Below are 16,302 nucleotides of genomic sequence, written 5' to 3' on the forward strand. Positions count from 1 at the left end.
GCTTCTTTTGGAACGTTCTGGTCTTTGAGATGCTCACAAATCCCATTACTTTGGGAATTACCCAATGATCCAGTGGTTTTCCCCATGATGGTAAAGTCAGGTTTCATTTAACCCTAGAGAGGAAGGACTCCTGTAGCATCAGATTGTTGGGAAGGGCACCTTATCCTTGCCACCTTCTGGCTTTTTGCCTGGTTTCTTGTTGCAGAATCCAGCCAACTGTATCAGGTGCTAAAGGTCCTGTGTTTTCTTGGGAGCTGAACCCTGGCTCCCATGTCTGTAAATGATTGCCAGCCTCTTTGTAGCCTCCAATGGTATTAGAGTCTTTACTCTTGACAGCTGTCATGTTCCAGATCCTTCAAGATCCCTGGCCACCAGAGGTCCCTGCTCTGTCCTGTGTCCTAGGTGCCTGTTACCTGTCCGAACACCTGAATGACTCCTAGACACGTGAGATTCAGTACTATAGTGGAGGCCAGCTTTTTCCCAGAGCACCTGGGGCCTTCGAAATCCATCCAGGCTAGTGAATGTCTATTGTTTTTTAAAACAGAATATGATGATGGGATGCCCCGGGCGGCTCGCGGAGCAGCTTCTAGTCCGACAAGGATGGCTGTGGGTCCCTGCAAGATCTCCAGGGTGGCAGCGCCATGCGGCCAGGGGAGTCAGGCGGTCGGTTACGGAGGATAAAAGGCTCACAGGACATAGTAAATAAGCATAAGGGTAAACATTTATTACTTAAAAAGAAATAGAGAAACAGAGAGACAGAGATAGACAAATATAAAGACATAAAGACACAGAGACAGAGAGAAACGTGTGCACACGACACGAGACAAACACAAGAGAGAGAAAGATGGCAACGGGGGAGGTCAGAAGTGGCTGGGGTGGGCGTGGTTAGTTCTTAAAGTGACCGCAGCAAAAGAATAACAATGTCAGCTCCCCATTCTCAGAGACCTGTCCCCTATCCTAGGACCCTTCTGACTGTCCCTTCCACCACGACCTGGTGGACTTCAGCTAGAATCTTAGGTTTTGACTCAGTCCTCCTCCCTCTCCCTCCCTTAGGTTTTATTCCCAGCACTGAAGATGATTAGACTTCTTGCGATGTATTCTGAAAGTTACATTTTCATTCTTTCTGCACTAGAGCTCACCCTTCAGACTCTTGAGTCCTGACATCTGGAAGTCCCGCTCCAGATGCACTGGGTATGATCACTTCCTCTCAAGAAAGTCTCTCCCTGGTAATACCCACAAATCAAGCATAAACATTCTATTAGGTGTTATTAGTTGTTCAGGGTGGTTTTGGTCTTTGGAAAAATAAGTTTTTGGGTTCTCTGTGAGAATACAGGACTGGATGGAGAGGTGAGAAGAAAATCTGGTGGGGGCAATATTTCAGAGTTTACCCAGCATCCTATGTACGGACTTAGCACTGTGATCTAGTGCGGACTGAAAATACTTAAAAGATTTGCACCTGAATTTCTTGTTCTCAACCTCTAAATAATGTAGCCAGACAACTATTTGTAAAAAAATTTGGTACAAATAGAGATTATAAGTCACCTAGAGATCAGTTTAAATGTACAGAAGGATCTACATACACCTCATGTAAATAAGACTCCATTTTATAGAAAAAACTTCAGTATGTGTAGATTTGGGTTTCTATAGTTAAAGGAAAATCCCATGTGAATAGTAAGAGAAGAAAACACTAACCTTCTCGAACTGTAGTCTATACCCCATCACAACGTATATTACTGCCTAAGCATATTGTGAGTGATGTTTCATGTCCATCTTTCAGATGTGGCACTGATACCCAGGTCAGTGACCAGCCTTAGTTTCCCATCCCAAATCACTGTGCAATCACAATATAGACAAAACCTCCACCCTCTACCACCATCACCTGGTATCCTTGGCTTTCTGTCCTGACCCTCACTTGTTCTTGCTTGGTGAAAATCGGGAAAATCTTCCTTGTGGCCAGAGACATCCCCACCACCACATACCATTTTGTAATTCTCCTTGGGCATCTACAAGAAGCTGATCTATAGATTACTGCATAGCCTTTTCCTCTGGTTCCAGGGGCATGAGTCCATGAGATTCTTCTGCCTATGTTATTCATCTGGGATGGCGATGCCAGGGCCCAGAAGAGCCTTATACAAGCTGGGAAAACAGACCTCAGTGTCAGCGTCATCCCCACCCCTAGAGATCTGGAGGCATTATTTACTGGCTTGTTTTTGTATTTGTTTTGAGGCTGGGTCTTGCTCTGTAGCCCAGGCTAACTCAGAACCTGCAGTTATCCTGTTCTGAGCACTGACATGGCAAGTGTGCTCCTCCTATCCAGTTTGCGGAGCATCCCTATTTCAGTATACTGTTAAGTATACAGTAAATGTATTTTTATGTTGTGACATAAAACAAGTGTATTTTTTAAAGATCACATATAAAATTTAGCCAACAAGCATAAGCAGAGGGTAGTTGTGTGGGTATCTCATGTTCCTCTCATGTGCCACATTTTAACATATTTGTTTCTGATCCCCATTTTCTAATGAGATGAGAGGATACAGATAAACCTCCTTCCCCTTCCTTTCTTGGTCCTTCCTCTCCCTTCACTGCCACAAGAAGATATGTAAATTAGCCTCCTGTGTTGACTTTCTCATTTTCTCCTTGAGCACACGCCTATGAACCATGTCTTTCCTTGCATGAGCTCTCAAGGGTTGGTGCTTACATGCACGTGTCATGAGATGCCATATCTGTTTTTTTGTCACTTTGTTCCTGGCAGTATTTTTGAGGTCACATATTTGTTTCATATGTAATGATTCCTATATTTTTGCTGTGTCCCGTATTTCTTATGAGTACTATGACACAGGGCTTATCGGGTCTCTTATTAACAGACATCTCTTTTCTCAGTTCTATATTATTAATGGCTAAGGTTCTAGCCTCAACTGAGCTGGTGCCACAAGGTCACCCTCTTGGGCTTGGCTGAATACACAGATGGAAGGCATTTTGCTGGTAGACCCAAGGGGTGGCTATGCCTTTCTAATTGGAACAACTGCAGAGCCTATCTATCGAGTAGATCCTGCAAGCTTATGAAAGAAAGTCCCAAATTCCCTCATCTTGTAGGCAAGCTGACAGCCAGGGAGAGAAGTTCAAAGAGTCCTTTGGAATTAGCTGCAGAGTGTCCTTGATCTCCCTTGCCCCCAAAGAATGGGAGGGAGGCAGAAGCAAAACCTGGGAGAATTTCTCTCACTTCTAACCCTCCCTGGTTGCCTCCAGTATAGCATGACCCAAAGCCCTAATTTCCATTTCCAAGCCAGAAGAGATAGTAATTCTTGTTTGTTCAATTTGATACCTTCTACATTCTCACTATGTGAGTGTGGTGCCCTCAAATATGTTCTCATTTGATGTGAGCTTCCCAGATTTTTGATCAGATGGTATATTATATCTTTCATACATCAATTGACCATTCAGACTGTCTTTGCCATGCCATCGGTTTTGATGGGTTTTCCTTTCAATTTGTAAACATAATTCACAGTTGATTAGAATTTCTTGCATACTCTGGATACTTTTACCTGAATATAGTTCCATCATGATTGTGTCAGCTGCAACAACCACAATCTATTAAGCTTTGTGTGTTTTCATTCATCTCATCTCCAACAGCAATCAATGAGCTAAAAACTGCCATTCTATTACTTAATGTTTGTTATTGTAACAACATACCCAAGGCAATTCACTTATAAAGGGAAAGGGTGTTGTTTATGGCCATGCAACCCTGAATGTGCCCAAAGGCATCTGATCTCAGAAGCTAAGCAGGGCTGGGCTGGTTAGTACTTGGGTGGCGGGAGAAGAGGGGTTCTTTAAGTTTACACTTTCAGAGATTTCAGCCCCTGATGCTTTTGAGCCTAAGATAAGGCATTGCATAATCACATGAGCAAGGGACAGAGAGCAAAGCTATTCACTTCAGGGACATAGAGTAAACGAGAGTGAGGAAGAGACTGTGGTTCCGTGTGTCACAAATGGTTCCAAGGGCATCGCAAGACCCACCTCCAGAAGTTCATCACCTTCTAATAGTGACTCCCTGTGGCTCACCCTCCAATACTCTATCAACTGAGTTTTCTGTTCACAGTAATGGACATGGACACACAGCAATGATAAAACAAATGAGGTTAACTGCATTGTCTTTGAGCCTTGTAATGTAGTGTGTGAATTTCTGCAGGGCAAGGCAGTAATATTGAATGCATTGTCGTTGGTTAGTGTAGATCTAGGCTGATCTTGTATTACTGTGTAAGGACCAGGAGTGGAGAAAGCCCTTCACCATAGATCTCATTCCCCGGTGGGTCTGTATCTTCTTCCTCTCTGCATGCTGACTCTGACCTGCTATTGTGTATTTCCACTATAGTTATGTTCATCCAGCCTATTATGTGCAGCATTCTTTGCATATGGATCTGTGTACCAAACTTTGTCTTCTTCTCCATTTGGTCTCCTCTGCTTCACAGTCAGAAATCTAAATAAAATAGTTTCAGAGAAGAAATGATTGGGAAAGAATGGGGAATTTATATCTCTTTGTTTCATGATAACCTTGTTTTGGGTAATTGCAGAATGAACACTCTGGAGTTTAGAAAGACAAATGGGTAAACTGATCAAATAAATGGTGACGTGGGGCTTTATTCTACGCTGAGAAGTTTTAGTGGAGAAAGATCTAAGCTGAAGTCTATTAACTCATACTTCTCTCAATTTAAATTAATCCCATTAACCAAAGCATTACAATCATTAGGGAAATCATTCTGGGATTTTCATCCTTCCCATTTGTCTATTGTTCAGTTAGCATCTGCATTTAGCACAGAATTGGTCCCTGGGCATAAAGTGTTCCCTTTTGCCACGATGCGATTTCATGGTACCCACTCCAGAAGTTCTCAGTGACAGTCTCTGAACGAGAAATATAATAGAGGAAACTAATTACACCAGGGTTGTTGAAACACACAACTCTTAACACTCTTCTATGACAATGCCCCTTTCTCGCAGCATAGAACAGGGAGATGCATTCGTATTGGATTAAGAAAGGAGTACCGTATTCCTGAGCAGAGGACAATTGTGGTGTGAGGAGAGAATGTTGTGGTGGTGTAGACAGGAAGGAGCAGGAGGAAGTGACTGGAAAGATCTGTTTTCTAGTTAGGCATGGTAGTGCATGTCTTTGATCCCAGCACTCAGAGGCAGATGGGTCTCTGTAAGCTCGAGGTCAGCCTGATCTACACAGTGAGTTCCAAGACAGCCAGGGCTACATAGTGAGACCTTATCTCCAAAGAGAATGGGGGAGGGTAGAAAAAAAAGATTTCTCATTTTCCACAGGAAAGAAACTAGAGTCATAGCAAGAACAAGATTTAAATTTAAGAAGCTTTCTGTGGTCCCTTTTGTGGTATTAGTAATTAGAATTTCAGTTACAAACTGACGAAGGCAAAGCTTCATTCAGATAGATACCTAATTACACCCAAATTCATTAATGTAAAATGTAAACAACTTGCCATCTTGTGGAGGTACACACATTTGAGAATCGATCCTCATCCAGGTGATGGATAGACTCTTTAAAAGGTAAGATTTTGCAGGAAGTGTTTAGGTCATGTGGGAGACAGCTAGTTTATGTGTAAAGGCACAGTGTTCAGTCGTGTGGTCTTCATTTTATACTTGAGGCTAATTTCATAAAGTTGCTACAATTGCCCTTTGTCCTAGTTAGGGCTTCTATTGCTGTGAAGTAATAGAACCATGGTCATGGCAACTCTTATAAAGGAAAACATTAAATTGATGCTTACAGTTCAGAGGTTCAGTCCATTACCATTATGGTGGGACATGGTGCCATGCAGGTAGACATGGTACTGGAGAAGTAGCTGGAAGTCCTACATCTTGCAAACAACAGGTGTTGTTGGGTTTTTTGTTGTTGTTTGTGCTCTTTACTCTTTGGGGAAGCCACCACACCGCTCCTGAATAATCACATGGAGACTTATTCTTATTCCTGAATGTCCAGGATTAGCTTAGCTTATTTCTAGCCAGCTTTTCTTAAATTATCCTGTCTACCTTTTGCCTCTAGGCTTTTATCTTTATCTATTCTATATATTTTTTTCCTTCTTACTGTGTAGCTGGGTGACTGGCCCCTAATGTCCTCTCTCCTCCTTTTTTTAACTCCTGTCTTTCTTTTTCTCCTATTTATTCTCTCTGCCTGGCAGCCCTGCATATCCCTCTCCTGACTAGCTATTGGCCGTTCAGCTCTTTATTAGACCAATCAGATGTTTTAGACAGGCAAAGCAACACAGCTTCACAGAGTTAAACAAATGCAGCATAAAAGAATACATGCATCTTTGCATCTTTAAACAAATGTTCCACAGAATAAACAAATGCAATACATCCTCAACTGATATTTCACAGCAAACAGAAAGTTGTCTCAGTGTCATACTGAGAGAAACTTGAGCAGAAAAAGACCTCAGAGCCCACCCCCACAATGACACACTTCCTTCAACAAGGCCGCACCTCGTAATAGTGTCACTCCCTTTGGGGACCATTTTCTTTCAAACCACCACACCCACTTCTATTTAATCAAAAGATACAGCCTCAGGGCTTGTTGCCCCTGCTGCTGCTGGGCGTGTGACAGGAGTACACACATAACTATTGAGTGCTATGAGGGCACCCCCAATTATGACTGATCTGCTTTTATTACCATTTAGTTACTGTATTTATTTGCACTTTCTTGTCTGTGCTGTAGTCTATGTAGTCAGAGTTGTTTCACTGAAAATATTCTGCTTTGGGTTTAGGGCATGTTTCTTAGATTTCCTGTGAGGAGCTGCTGCTTGCAAGCATAGCACATATTAGGTAACAAGGAAATCATGTGGGCAAGGGACAAAGATCAGCCGTGTGAAATTAGAGATCTTCCAGGAGAGGCCTGGTCCAGCTACACTAGTTGGTCATCACTCAAAACACACACACACACACACACACACACACACACACACACACACACACACAATATTATCCTCACCCTCACAAAAGGTGGCAGAAGAAGTTCACACTTTTGAAATTGCAGCTGGATTCATGGCATGAACAGAAAATGTCTTCATTCTCACTTCCACTCGGGAAAAGCCATACTATTCTTATTGAGATGTATTGGGATCACTTCTAGTTTGCTGCTGTTCCTGGGGCTGCTGAACAGAGTTGGTTTTACAATGGTAGATGGTCACTCTGGATCAGAGCCATAACTGTGAAAAGATCTAGCTGAGTCCCTCTGGGTCCCCATCAGACTCACAGGGGCCACTTTTTAAATGTGCTATGCTGAGGTTGAGCCTGGCGACAACTTCTTTGGTTGATTCCCGAGATCCCATGAACCCTGGGTTTTCTATTTTGTTTCGTTTTGCTCCCATTTTCTTTGTCTTGTTTTATTAATTTTATGTTTAAACTTAGCAACATTTCATGTGCTGTAAGAGGCCCATACAGCCGCTGGCGGGATGAAGGTAAGTGATAGTTTACTGGAGGAAAGACCCCAGCTCTATCCATGCTTTGACGGACACATCTCAGCTGGGTCTAAAGTCAGCAGCAGCAGATTCAGCATGAAATTTAAAAGGGGCAGAGGTCTGCACAAGTGAAGAGTAGAAAAGTGAAAGCCAAGACACTCGAATGGTAAGCAGCACTGCACTCGGCAGTCAGGAGGTAGCATTCGTCCAAGACACGTCTGGTTAACTGGTTTTAACTTAATCTATGACCAGGAATCAACACAGGGAGTGGCAAGAGGGCCTGACAGGTGATCTCAGAGGAGTATGGAAACCAGGTGGTCAGGAAGGTGTGTGATTTGGAAAGAAGTGTCTGACTGTATTGCCTTGCAAGAGACAGAAACATGAGCACTGGGCAGGCAGTTCTGGAATGAAGCTAGGTCCTGGGCAAGGTGCGAACCCCATTAGTACACATGAGAGACTGCTATCTTAGGAACTAGGGGCCTGTGGCCTGCTGAAGAACCAGCAGAGCACAGGGAGCCCTAGGGAGCCAACAGATTGAAATTTCCTCTCACCCCTGTCTCTTTGTAGGAGCTAGGGTGGCCTGAGCATGGGATTGGAGTGAAGACAGCCCCAATGGAGGAGCTGATGATAGGAGATCTGGGTGGTAGAAGGAAGATTGGAGAAAGACACCCTCATGGTAACCCTGATGGACTATCCATTCTGATTTTTGAGAAATGAACAAATCCCCATAGAGCTGAGCCAGACTTCTTTGTACTTAATTAGAGTAAAACCTGCCATCAAATTTTAGAGAAATCATGAGACTTTTGAGAAAATAACAGATCAAATGTGTATCTACACATTTGTATTCTGAAGTTGTACTCTGAAGCCCTCATGTGGTTTTAGGTCTGGCTACAGATAGGAGACTTCATTTCTAGGTTAGGTTGTGACCTTGTGTGGAAGAATGGACTCACCAAAGGCCACCTGCAGACATACTGATTTTCAAGTGCACATTTTGCCTCGGACATGACATTGGGCCCGTTTTGTCTCCTTTAAATCTACCACATGTTGAGCTTTATCCTTTCTACCTAGAGCACGACCAGGGTGAAGGGTGGGTTCCCAGCTATGGAGCAGCTTGCTAAGGACAAATGCAGATCTGTGACCTCCCTGCCCATTGCTGGTTCTGTTGCCCTAAGTGGGGTTGACTTCTGCTCCCTCGGGAAGCACAGCTCTGCATCTCTAATCCATGCCATCTGGGCTCCTTGGCTTCTGCCTGAAGTCCTTCCAGTTAAAGGGATCTGACATGCACTTGACTGCTTCTCTTGCAACTAACTCAAGGTCTTTGCTTCTAAAACTTAGAATATTTGCCTCATGTTGCTTGCTATGTACATCTGCTCTTGAGATAGAGTTGCATTGCTATAATCAGGAAAAACTGAGGAAAGCAGCAGCAACAACAAAAGCTCACACTGCAAAATCCCCCACTATATTGTGCCAAAAATACTTCTTAAAACTGTGCATTTATATTGGGATAAACTTGGTTTTAACTGGCAAAATAGGTCAACATTTTATTCTGGGCTATTGTGAAATGTTTCTCTCTCTCTCTCTCTCTCTCTCTCTCTCTCTCTTTCTCTCTCTCTCCTTCTCTGTCTCCTTGTGAGAGAGAAGGAGAGAGGGGGGAGGGGTGTTAGCAGAGGCCGCTTGTTTGTTTCCAGCTTCTGAGACCTGAAATAATCACTCAGAAACTGTATTAATTAATTCACTGCTTAGCCTATTAGCTTATGCATATTTCTAGATAACTCTTAAATCTTGAATTAACCAATTCTATTCATCTGTGTATTGCCACATGGCTATGTCTTACCAGCAAGGTTCTAGCTCATCTGTCCCTGGTGGTGGTATGGTGGCTACATGGATTCTTACTGACTCTGCCTTCTTTCTCCCAGCATTCACTTTAGTTTTTCCCTCCTAGCTCTATTCTGCCCAGCTATAGGCCCAAAGCAGTTTCTTTATTAATCAGTGGTAATCATAGCATATAGAGGGGAATTGCACATCACACAAGGGTGGGGCAGGGGGCAGAGAGATGAAGAGACAGAGACAGACAGACAGGCAGACAGAGACCTAACACCTCTCAAAGCTTTGGTTCCCAGAGGAACATGGCAGCACTGATGACATGAAGGGGTGACCCTGTAAAGCACTGGAGAAGGGGAAGTCAGCATGGACCCATAGTCAAGAACCCGCTGTGGCATATTGGCTTGATTCCTTAGAAGATCTGGTAAAGGCAAAATGCCTAATTCCTCTAAATCTCGGGTTCCTTCCCACTAAACAGGGTCATCCATATCAGGAGGGCACTTAGTGTGGTTATAAGGCCTCTGGGACATCAGGGTCATGCAGTTTCTAGCAAGGGGTTCCTGGCCTCAGAGGAAAGTCTTAATCTTTCCTTTCTTTCTGCCCCCGCCCCGTTCTGAGAAATATTGGGAACAACCCACGTTAGATTAAGTGCAGAGTTGACAGAGCTATGGAAAGTAAAGCTTTGTTGAGCAAGAAATCGGTAGTAATTTGATTTGGGAAGTAACAGAAATATTTGTTCAGAAGGATGCTTTTAAAGAAGTCCCTTCAGTGAGAGCTGCCCTGACCAGAGCTGAGAGGCTGAGTAGCCCCAGTGAGTGCCTTTGTTTGTGCCTAAGGCAACACCAGGAGCTTGTGTTCACCTTTGAAAAAAAAAACACTGTGCCTAGCCACTTAAACATGTCATTCCTGAAACACCTGGGAATCTTCCTACCTAAAATTAAAGCTACGACATTATAGGGTAAGGACTGTGGGAGGTGTGACCCTGATCATGGGCTTGTGTCTCAGGTGTCTCCGTGTGAGCGGTGTCGCTGTGAAGCCAATGGTGAAGTGCTGTGCACAGTGTCGGCGTGTCCCCAGACGGAATGTGTGGACCCCGTGTACGAGCCTGATCAGTGCTGCCCCATCTGCAAAAACGGTAGGTGCAACACCCGTTGGGACAGTGTGGCCCGCAGTCCCAGCCATGCTCTGCTTCTCTTGGTGAACTATGTGGGCATGCATGGTTTTTTGTAGACATGTCTGTGCCTTGCCATATAGACCACCAGTGGGTCAGGGGTAGGTGCAGGTGATACTTACTGTGAATCAAGGCGTTCTGTCTCACTGGTGTCTGCTTTGTGTTTTATAGATGGTATGAAATTTGGAGGGAAATATTCAATTCTACCACGGAGGAGAATTTCTTATTTTAATTTAACTTTGTTTGTTCTTGCAAAGCTGTTTCTGTTTCCAAGACAAATCAAACATGTTTGTTTTTCCTCATTTTCTTTTCATTACTAAGAGAATTAAAGTAGAAACATAATTGAATATTTTTCAAAAGCAAATTAGACAAGAAGAGAGGTCTCTCTTTTTCTTGGGGAGCATCCTTGGTACAGCAAACACCAGACCCGCTTTATGAAAGGAAGCAGCTGGAAGCCTTTCTCAAGGAAGACTGCCTGCCTAACTTAATAGGAAGTATTACTTTTGTACCTGAAGCTATTAGGGCCATATGGGTGTAACTTTCCCACAGGGTGTTTAACGAAGGTGCATCCTCACCAGAATAGGCCGGGGATTACAACTTAGTTAGATGATTATTGAAGATATAGAAAACAGCTTTGAAGAGAACCGAGATAGAGATCTGACCAGTGGTTCTGTATCTCAGTATTGCCCCTAATTGGAGAGATTGGGTTTTCTCAAGTATGTTGATTTGTGGCTTATCTTACATGTCTAGGGTGTAAATGTGAGTATTGCAGGGCTAATTTGTGATGTCTGTAAACGTGTGCTTCTGGAAAAACGCTTGATGGCTCTATGATACAGGCTTTAGAAACAGCAGGTGAGATCTGCATTCATGATTATATAGGAATATCAGTTATGTTTCAATTTTGACAGTCTTGGGACGTCATTAAAACTTTGGCCAGATATATGCACATACCTAAACTTCCTTAGGACACATTGTGAAATTCTTGACATGTATAAGTTGAAGAGGAAAGGAAGTTTCTTTCCAGTGGCAAGGTCACTGTGTTAGGAATGAGTAACTGTGGAGGATGGTATGTCCAGTCCTGATGGCAAATGGACAGAGGGCAAGGGAAAAGGTTAGAATGTTCTGTGTGGAGCTGGTGGTGTGTTTATGAAGACACCATGATGTGGGATCCCGTTTCATGAAAATGGAGATGATAGGGAAGGTTGAGAGTGTTTTTGTCTTTGTATGGACATTGTACCTGCATGTACATATGTTTGTGCGCATGTGTGTTACCATCAGAGGTCAGAAGAAGGTGTCAGGTTCCCTGGAACTGGAGTCACAGATAAATATGAGCTGTCATGTGGGGGTTGGGAATTGAACCCAGGTCCTCTGGAGGAGCAGTCAGTCCTTTTAATCCATTTCTAAATCCCCTCAAGTATGTTCATTTAAGAAAGAATGTAAAACAGAACTACAGGAAACTAAAGACCTTTGGAAGAAGAAGAACTAGAATCTCCAAGGGATGAGGCCCCTGATTTTCTAATGCTGACCCGAAACCATGTATGAACAAAGGGCAAAAATGGACTCAGTGCCATAGATATAGATAAAGATATAGATATTTGTCCTTACATATAGATATATGAACATTGTACAAGTTGCATATATATGTGTGTAACTTGTACTATATATACACATTTATATATATTTACCAAAGACAAAAAGGCTATAACTTTGAGGATGGGGGAACATGGGATGAGTTGAAAGGAGGTACGTTGGGGAGGACTGGAGGAAAGAAAGGGAAAGAGGGAAGTGACATTAAGGAAGGAGGAAGTTAAGAAGTAACTATTACATCTTAATTTAAAATGTAAAACCATAAACTAAAAAAAAATGTCTCAACACTGAAGTAGTGTGTGGGGAATTGAAATAACTTAATTTACTAGTGTAAATCAACAATAAGAGACTGAAGAAGAAACAGAAGCAGGTGGCAAGGCTAGCAGATGATCACTGGAGACGGTGTGTGGTATGACACCAGCAAGGCCAAGAGCTGCAGTCAGGACTTCAGATGGTGAGGAGATGGCAGCCAAGCTGGCTGGCAGGGCTTCAGCTCCCTGCTGGGAGAGAGGCTGAAGAACAACGACCTTTCTCCAGCCTGATGAGTCAGTGAAGTGGCTCCAACACTGACACCTCAGACACGTGGTAAACAAAGTACCAGAGATTCTCAGTGTTTCTCTTGTTAGTTACAATGGGTCATAATGTGTTGGCATTAGCTAACCTTGGAATCCTACCTGGCATAGCTTCAATAAAGGGGAAGTCAGAATTTCAATCCCTGTGTATTTTCCACAGGGAGTGAAAATAGACATCCAGACCATTGGGGTTGACATGAATGTCCAGTGAGCAGCTAGCTGCTCTCCCTACGTTGGCCTGCTGTTGATGTTCTGCTTTGTTTGGTTCATGTTTTTCGTTGTCTGTCTTGCTCAGTCCCCACCCCCAAAAATACACCTCGACAAATGCATGGCCCCATAGCATCGGCACTGTGGTCATTTGCCCAAGAGTAGCCTCCCTTCCTCCCACCACCAATAGGGAGCTATCAGATTAGAGAAAGATTTCTTTATGGTTTGTTTTTCCCATAGGATTTATCCCAGGTAAGGGACAGAATCTTTCAAACACCTTTAAAAGATATTTGAATGCCATGTGTTGATATGCTAAAATCTGCAAATATCTAGGCTTAAGAGGTGACTTAACAGTTATGAGCATGTGCTACTCTTCCACAGTGAGATCCCAGTTTGACTCCCAAGATCACTTTAGGTGGATTCCTGAAACTCCAGCTCCAGGAGAATCCAATACCTCTGACTTCTTACGCACCAGTACTCACAAGCACACGATCAAAAATAAAACTAAAACTTTAAAACCACAAATATTCAGTGTCATTTATCTCTTTCTGCATTCAATCTTTTATAATTTTAGATATAATCTTGTTTGGGTGGACAACAGGTATTTTAAAAATAAGAGGTATAAAATAAGGTAAATACAGAGATTTACCTCCACTATTGAAGTGACAGCCTGGGAAACGTCCTCTTGGTGGCTGCCCTGATAGTATACTTTAAATATTCACCTATTGCTTGTTTACCTGTGTGCTTTCAGGGGCAATAGAGATAAAGTCAAGACATGGTTTTTGACTAATTCAAAACTTCTAGAAGTATGATGATATTTTTATAAACTAGATTTATTTGTGAAAAGTTTCATATTAAGACATTTGAGTCAATTAAACTAAAAAGCAACAACTTCTTATTTCAAGGACTACAAGTATAAATACACTAAAAGGTGTCTAACTGTATACCTCTGATGAGACTTTGCCTTATTCATCAGAGAGTTCTTATCTTTGAAGTCTCCATTTTAAGACATTCTGACCTTGACAGGGTGTCAAATCTGACTGAAAAATGCTTGCTTGAAAATGAAATCTGTGTCTGTCAGAGACGAATGCTCTGATAACTGACGGAAGTTAATGGATAATTTACAGTGGTCCAGCCCTGCCTCCCACACACAAAAATGACGGTTTTGTAAGAAAAGATTATTTCTTATATGTAGTTAATTATAGGATATCAGCAGTGGATGCTGTATATGAAATTAAATATCTGGGTAGACTTAGCTGGGTTGAAGCGGTGAGGTTTAGCCCTGATCTCTGCAGAGTTACCCATTGTCCTCGTGCTGGCATGACTTAACCTACAGTATTAAACAGCTCTTCTCTTGGCAGAATGGAAATTACAATTCAGTTGCTGACTGTCAGTCACTTACATCAAAAGAGCAGAAGTTTAAAACCAAGAATGTCTGGAGTATAAATAAATGATCATAAATCAAGTATGGTTTAATCTATTCACTTTGTTGACGTATGTAGCTCAATCTCTCAATGCTCTTTTCTTTCAGTAAAAGGAATGCATTATGGCACTGTTTCCTCCCACCCCCCTCTTCTATACAAACAGGATGCTGTATTGTATCAGCTTTCTCTGGTGGTGGATGCACCTTGCCTTTTATGCACCTTGATCATGGGCATGTTTGTCAACATCATCCAGGCATGCAGCTTCTACCAGTGATCACATCTCTGCTTTGTGTAGATGGACTTTCTTTTCCACAGCTCCAAATAACAACATGGAGATTTATTGTTAATTATGAAAACTTGGCCTTAACTTAGGCTTGTTCCACTATCTCAGATAATTTACATTATCCCATCTATATTAATCTATGTTCTGCCTATTGGCATTACCTCTCTTTCATCTTGAAAAGGAAACCTGTTTCCTCTCCCTGTCTTGTTGGATTCTCTTCAGCATCTCTATTATCTGATCATACTTCCTCTCTCTGCTTGGAAGTCCTGTTTATACCTCCTGCCTAACTATTGGTCATTCAACTCTTTATTACACCAATCATAGTAATAAATTTCCACACAGTGTGCAAATGTTGGATGCCATATGTACCAAATCTTTCTTTGTCCCACCAGCCAGCTCGCAAAAGAAAATGACACAGAAGCTTATTAATTATGAAAGCTCGGCCTTAGTTTAGGCTTGTCCCACTAGCTCTTATAACTTAAATTAACCTGTTAATTTTTATCCACATTCTGTGATGTAGCTCATACCTCATCTCTCCATTTTGGTCATGTTGCTTTCTCAGCATCTGTCTGGCTGCTCTGTCTTCTTTTTCCCAGAGTTCTCTCTCTGCCCTGAAGCACCGCCTATATCTCCTGCCTAGCTATTGCCCATTCAGCTCTTCCTTACGCCAATCATCGTAATAAATTTTCACACAGTGTGCAATTGTCACACAACAGCTCTGTATGTGAACTATGGTCTCACTGTACAGCTGCAAAGAGGAGAACTAACAAGAAGGATGGCAGGTGTGGGGGTTAACTGTGCTTCTCGGAGAGACTCAGCAGCAGGCAGAAGAGAACCTGGTGCATGCTAGAAGCACAAAGGCATGGGGCATAACTCTTATTTCTTTCCTAAAGTCTCATTGCTATTTCATAATGGTTATTTACAGCTTTATTTTTGTAAGAAAATATAGATGTTTTTTGGATGAGCATGTAAAACATGAAATTTTAAGATATACACTGAAATTTCAAATCATTAGATGCACTGTCATAAAATATGTGAGAAGCACTGACAGGAAATAAGGCAGAGTTTTGCTTGTTTTTCTGAGCATTTCAAAACAGGATATAACTGTGGTGAAGACTGAAAGAGAGACGGGGATACAACAGAGGTGTGTGGGCTCCTATCCAGAGCCCCTCATAAGGAGAAGACGTAAAGTCGCATCTTTGTACAATTTTACCAAAGCAATGGTACCAGTCTCATAAGAACTCTCTGTTACTGTCCACAGATGTAGCTATAAAACCTCTGAAATTTTTAAAATGTCAGAATGAATTGTTTGCAATAATAGTTTTCCAGGTTAGCTTCATCAGGTCACTGTTTAACACCCATCTATGTGCTGGGCGTGGTGGCCTAGGCCTATAACCCTAGTCACCCAATAGGCCAAGATAAAGTACAAGACTAGCCTGAAAAATTTAGCAACTTTGTCTCAATACAAAGGATAAAACCAGGGAAAGAGACATATAGGTCAGTGGCAGAATGCTTGTGTTCAGTGCCTGGAACCCCAGGCTCAGTTCCCAATACCATCAATAAGAATTTTTTTCCCATATACCCATAATAAACACATAGAAAATGAATTCAAAACGGCATTCTCAAATAACATCATACATATCAAATAAATAGAAGTATACCCTACTTCTACTGACCCAATAGAAGTTCAATAAAATTGCTCTTTTTTTCTTAAAATCATCATATTATTTCTAAAAGCGAAACAGAAATTGAGAGTCAATGAACATGCAAGAACAAC

At 42.2% G+C, this 16,302-nt stretch overlaps 1 protein-coding gene across 1 annotated transcript in view; it reads left to right on the top strand.

Moving 5' to 3' along the window:
* Positions 1–16,302, top strand: part of Vwc2 (von Willebrand factor C domain containing 2) — a 151,074-nt gene that overhangs the window by 15,227 nt on the left and 119,545 nt on the right. The window contains exon 3 of the mRNA XM_048435424.3: positions 10,287–10,416. Within this exon, the coding sequence (XP_048291381.1) occupies positions 10,287–10,416 (130 nt within the window). The remainder of the gene's footprint in view (positions 1–10,286; positions 10,417–16,302) is intronic.

The sequence above is a fragment of the Myodes glareolus genome, chromosome 8 (assembly GCF_982192425.1).
Source record: "Myodes glareolus chromosome 8, mMyoGla1.1, whole genome shotgun sequence".
NCBI classification, from domain to species: domain Eukaryota; kingdom Metazoa; phylum Chordata; class Mammalia; order Rodentia; family Cricetidae; genus Myodes; species Myodes glareolus.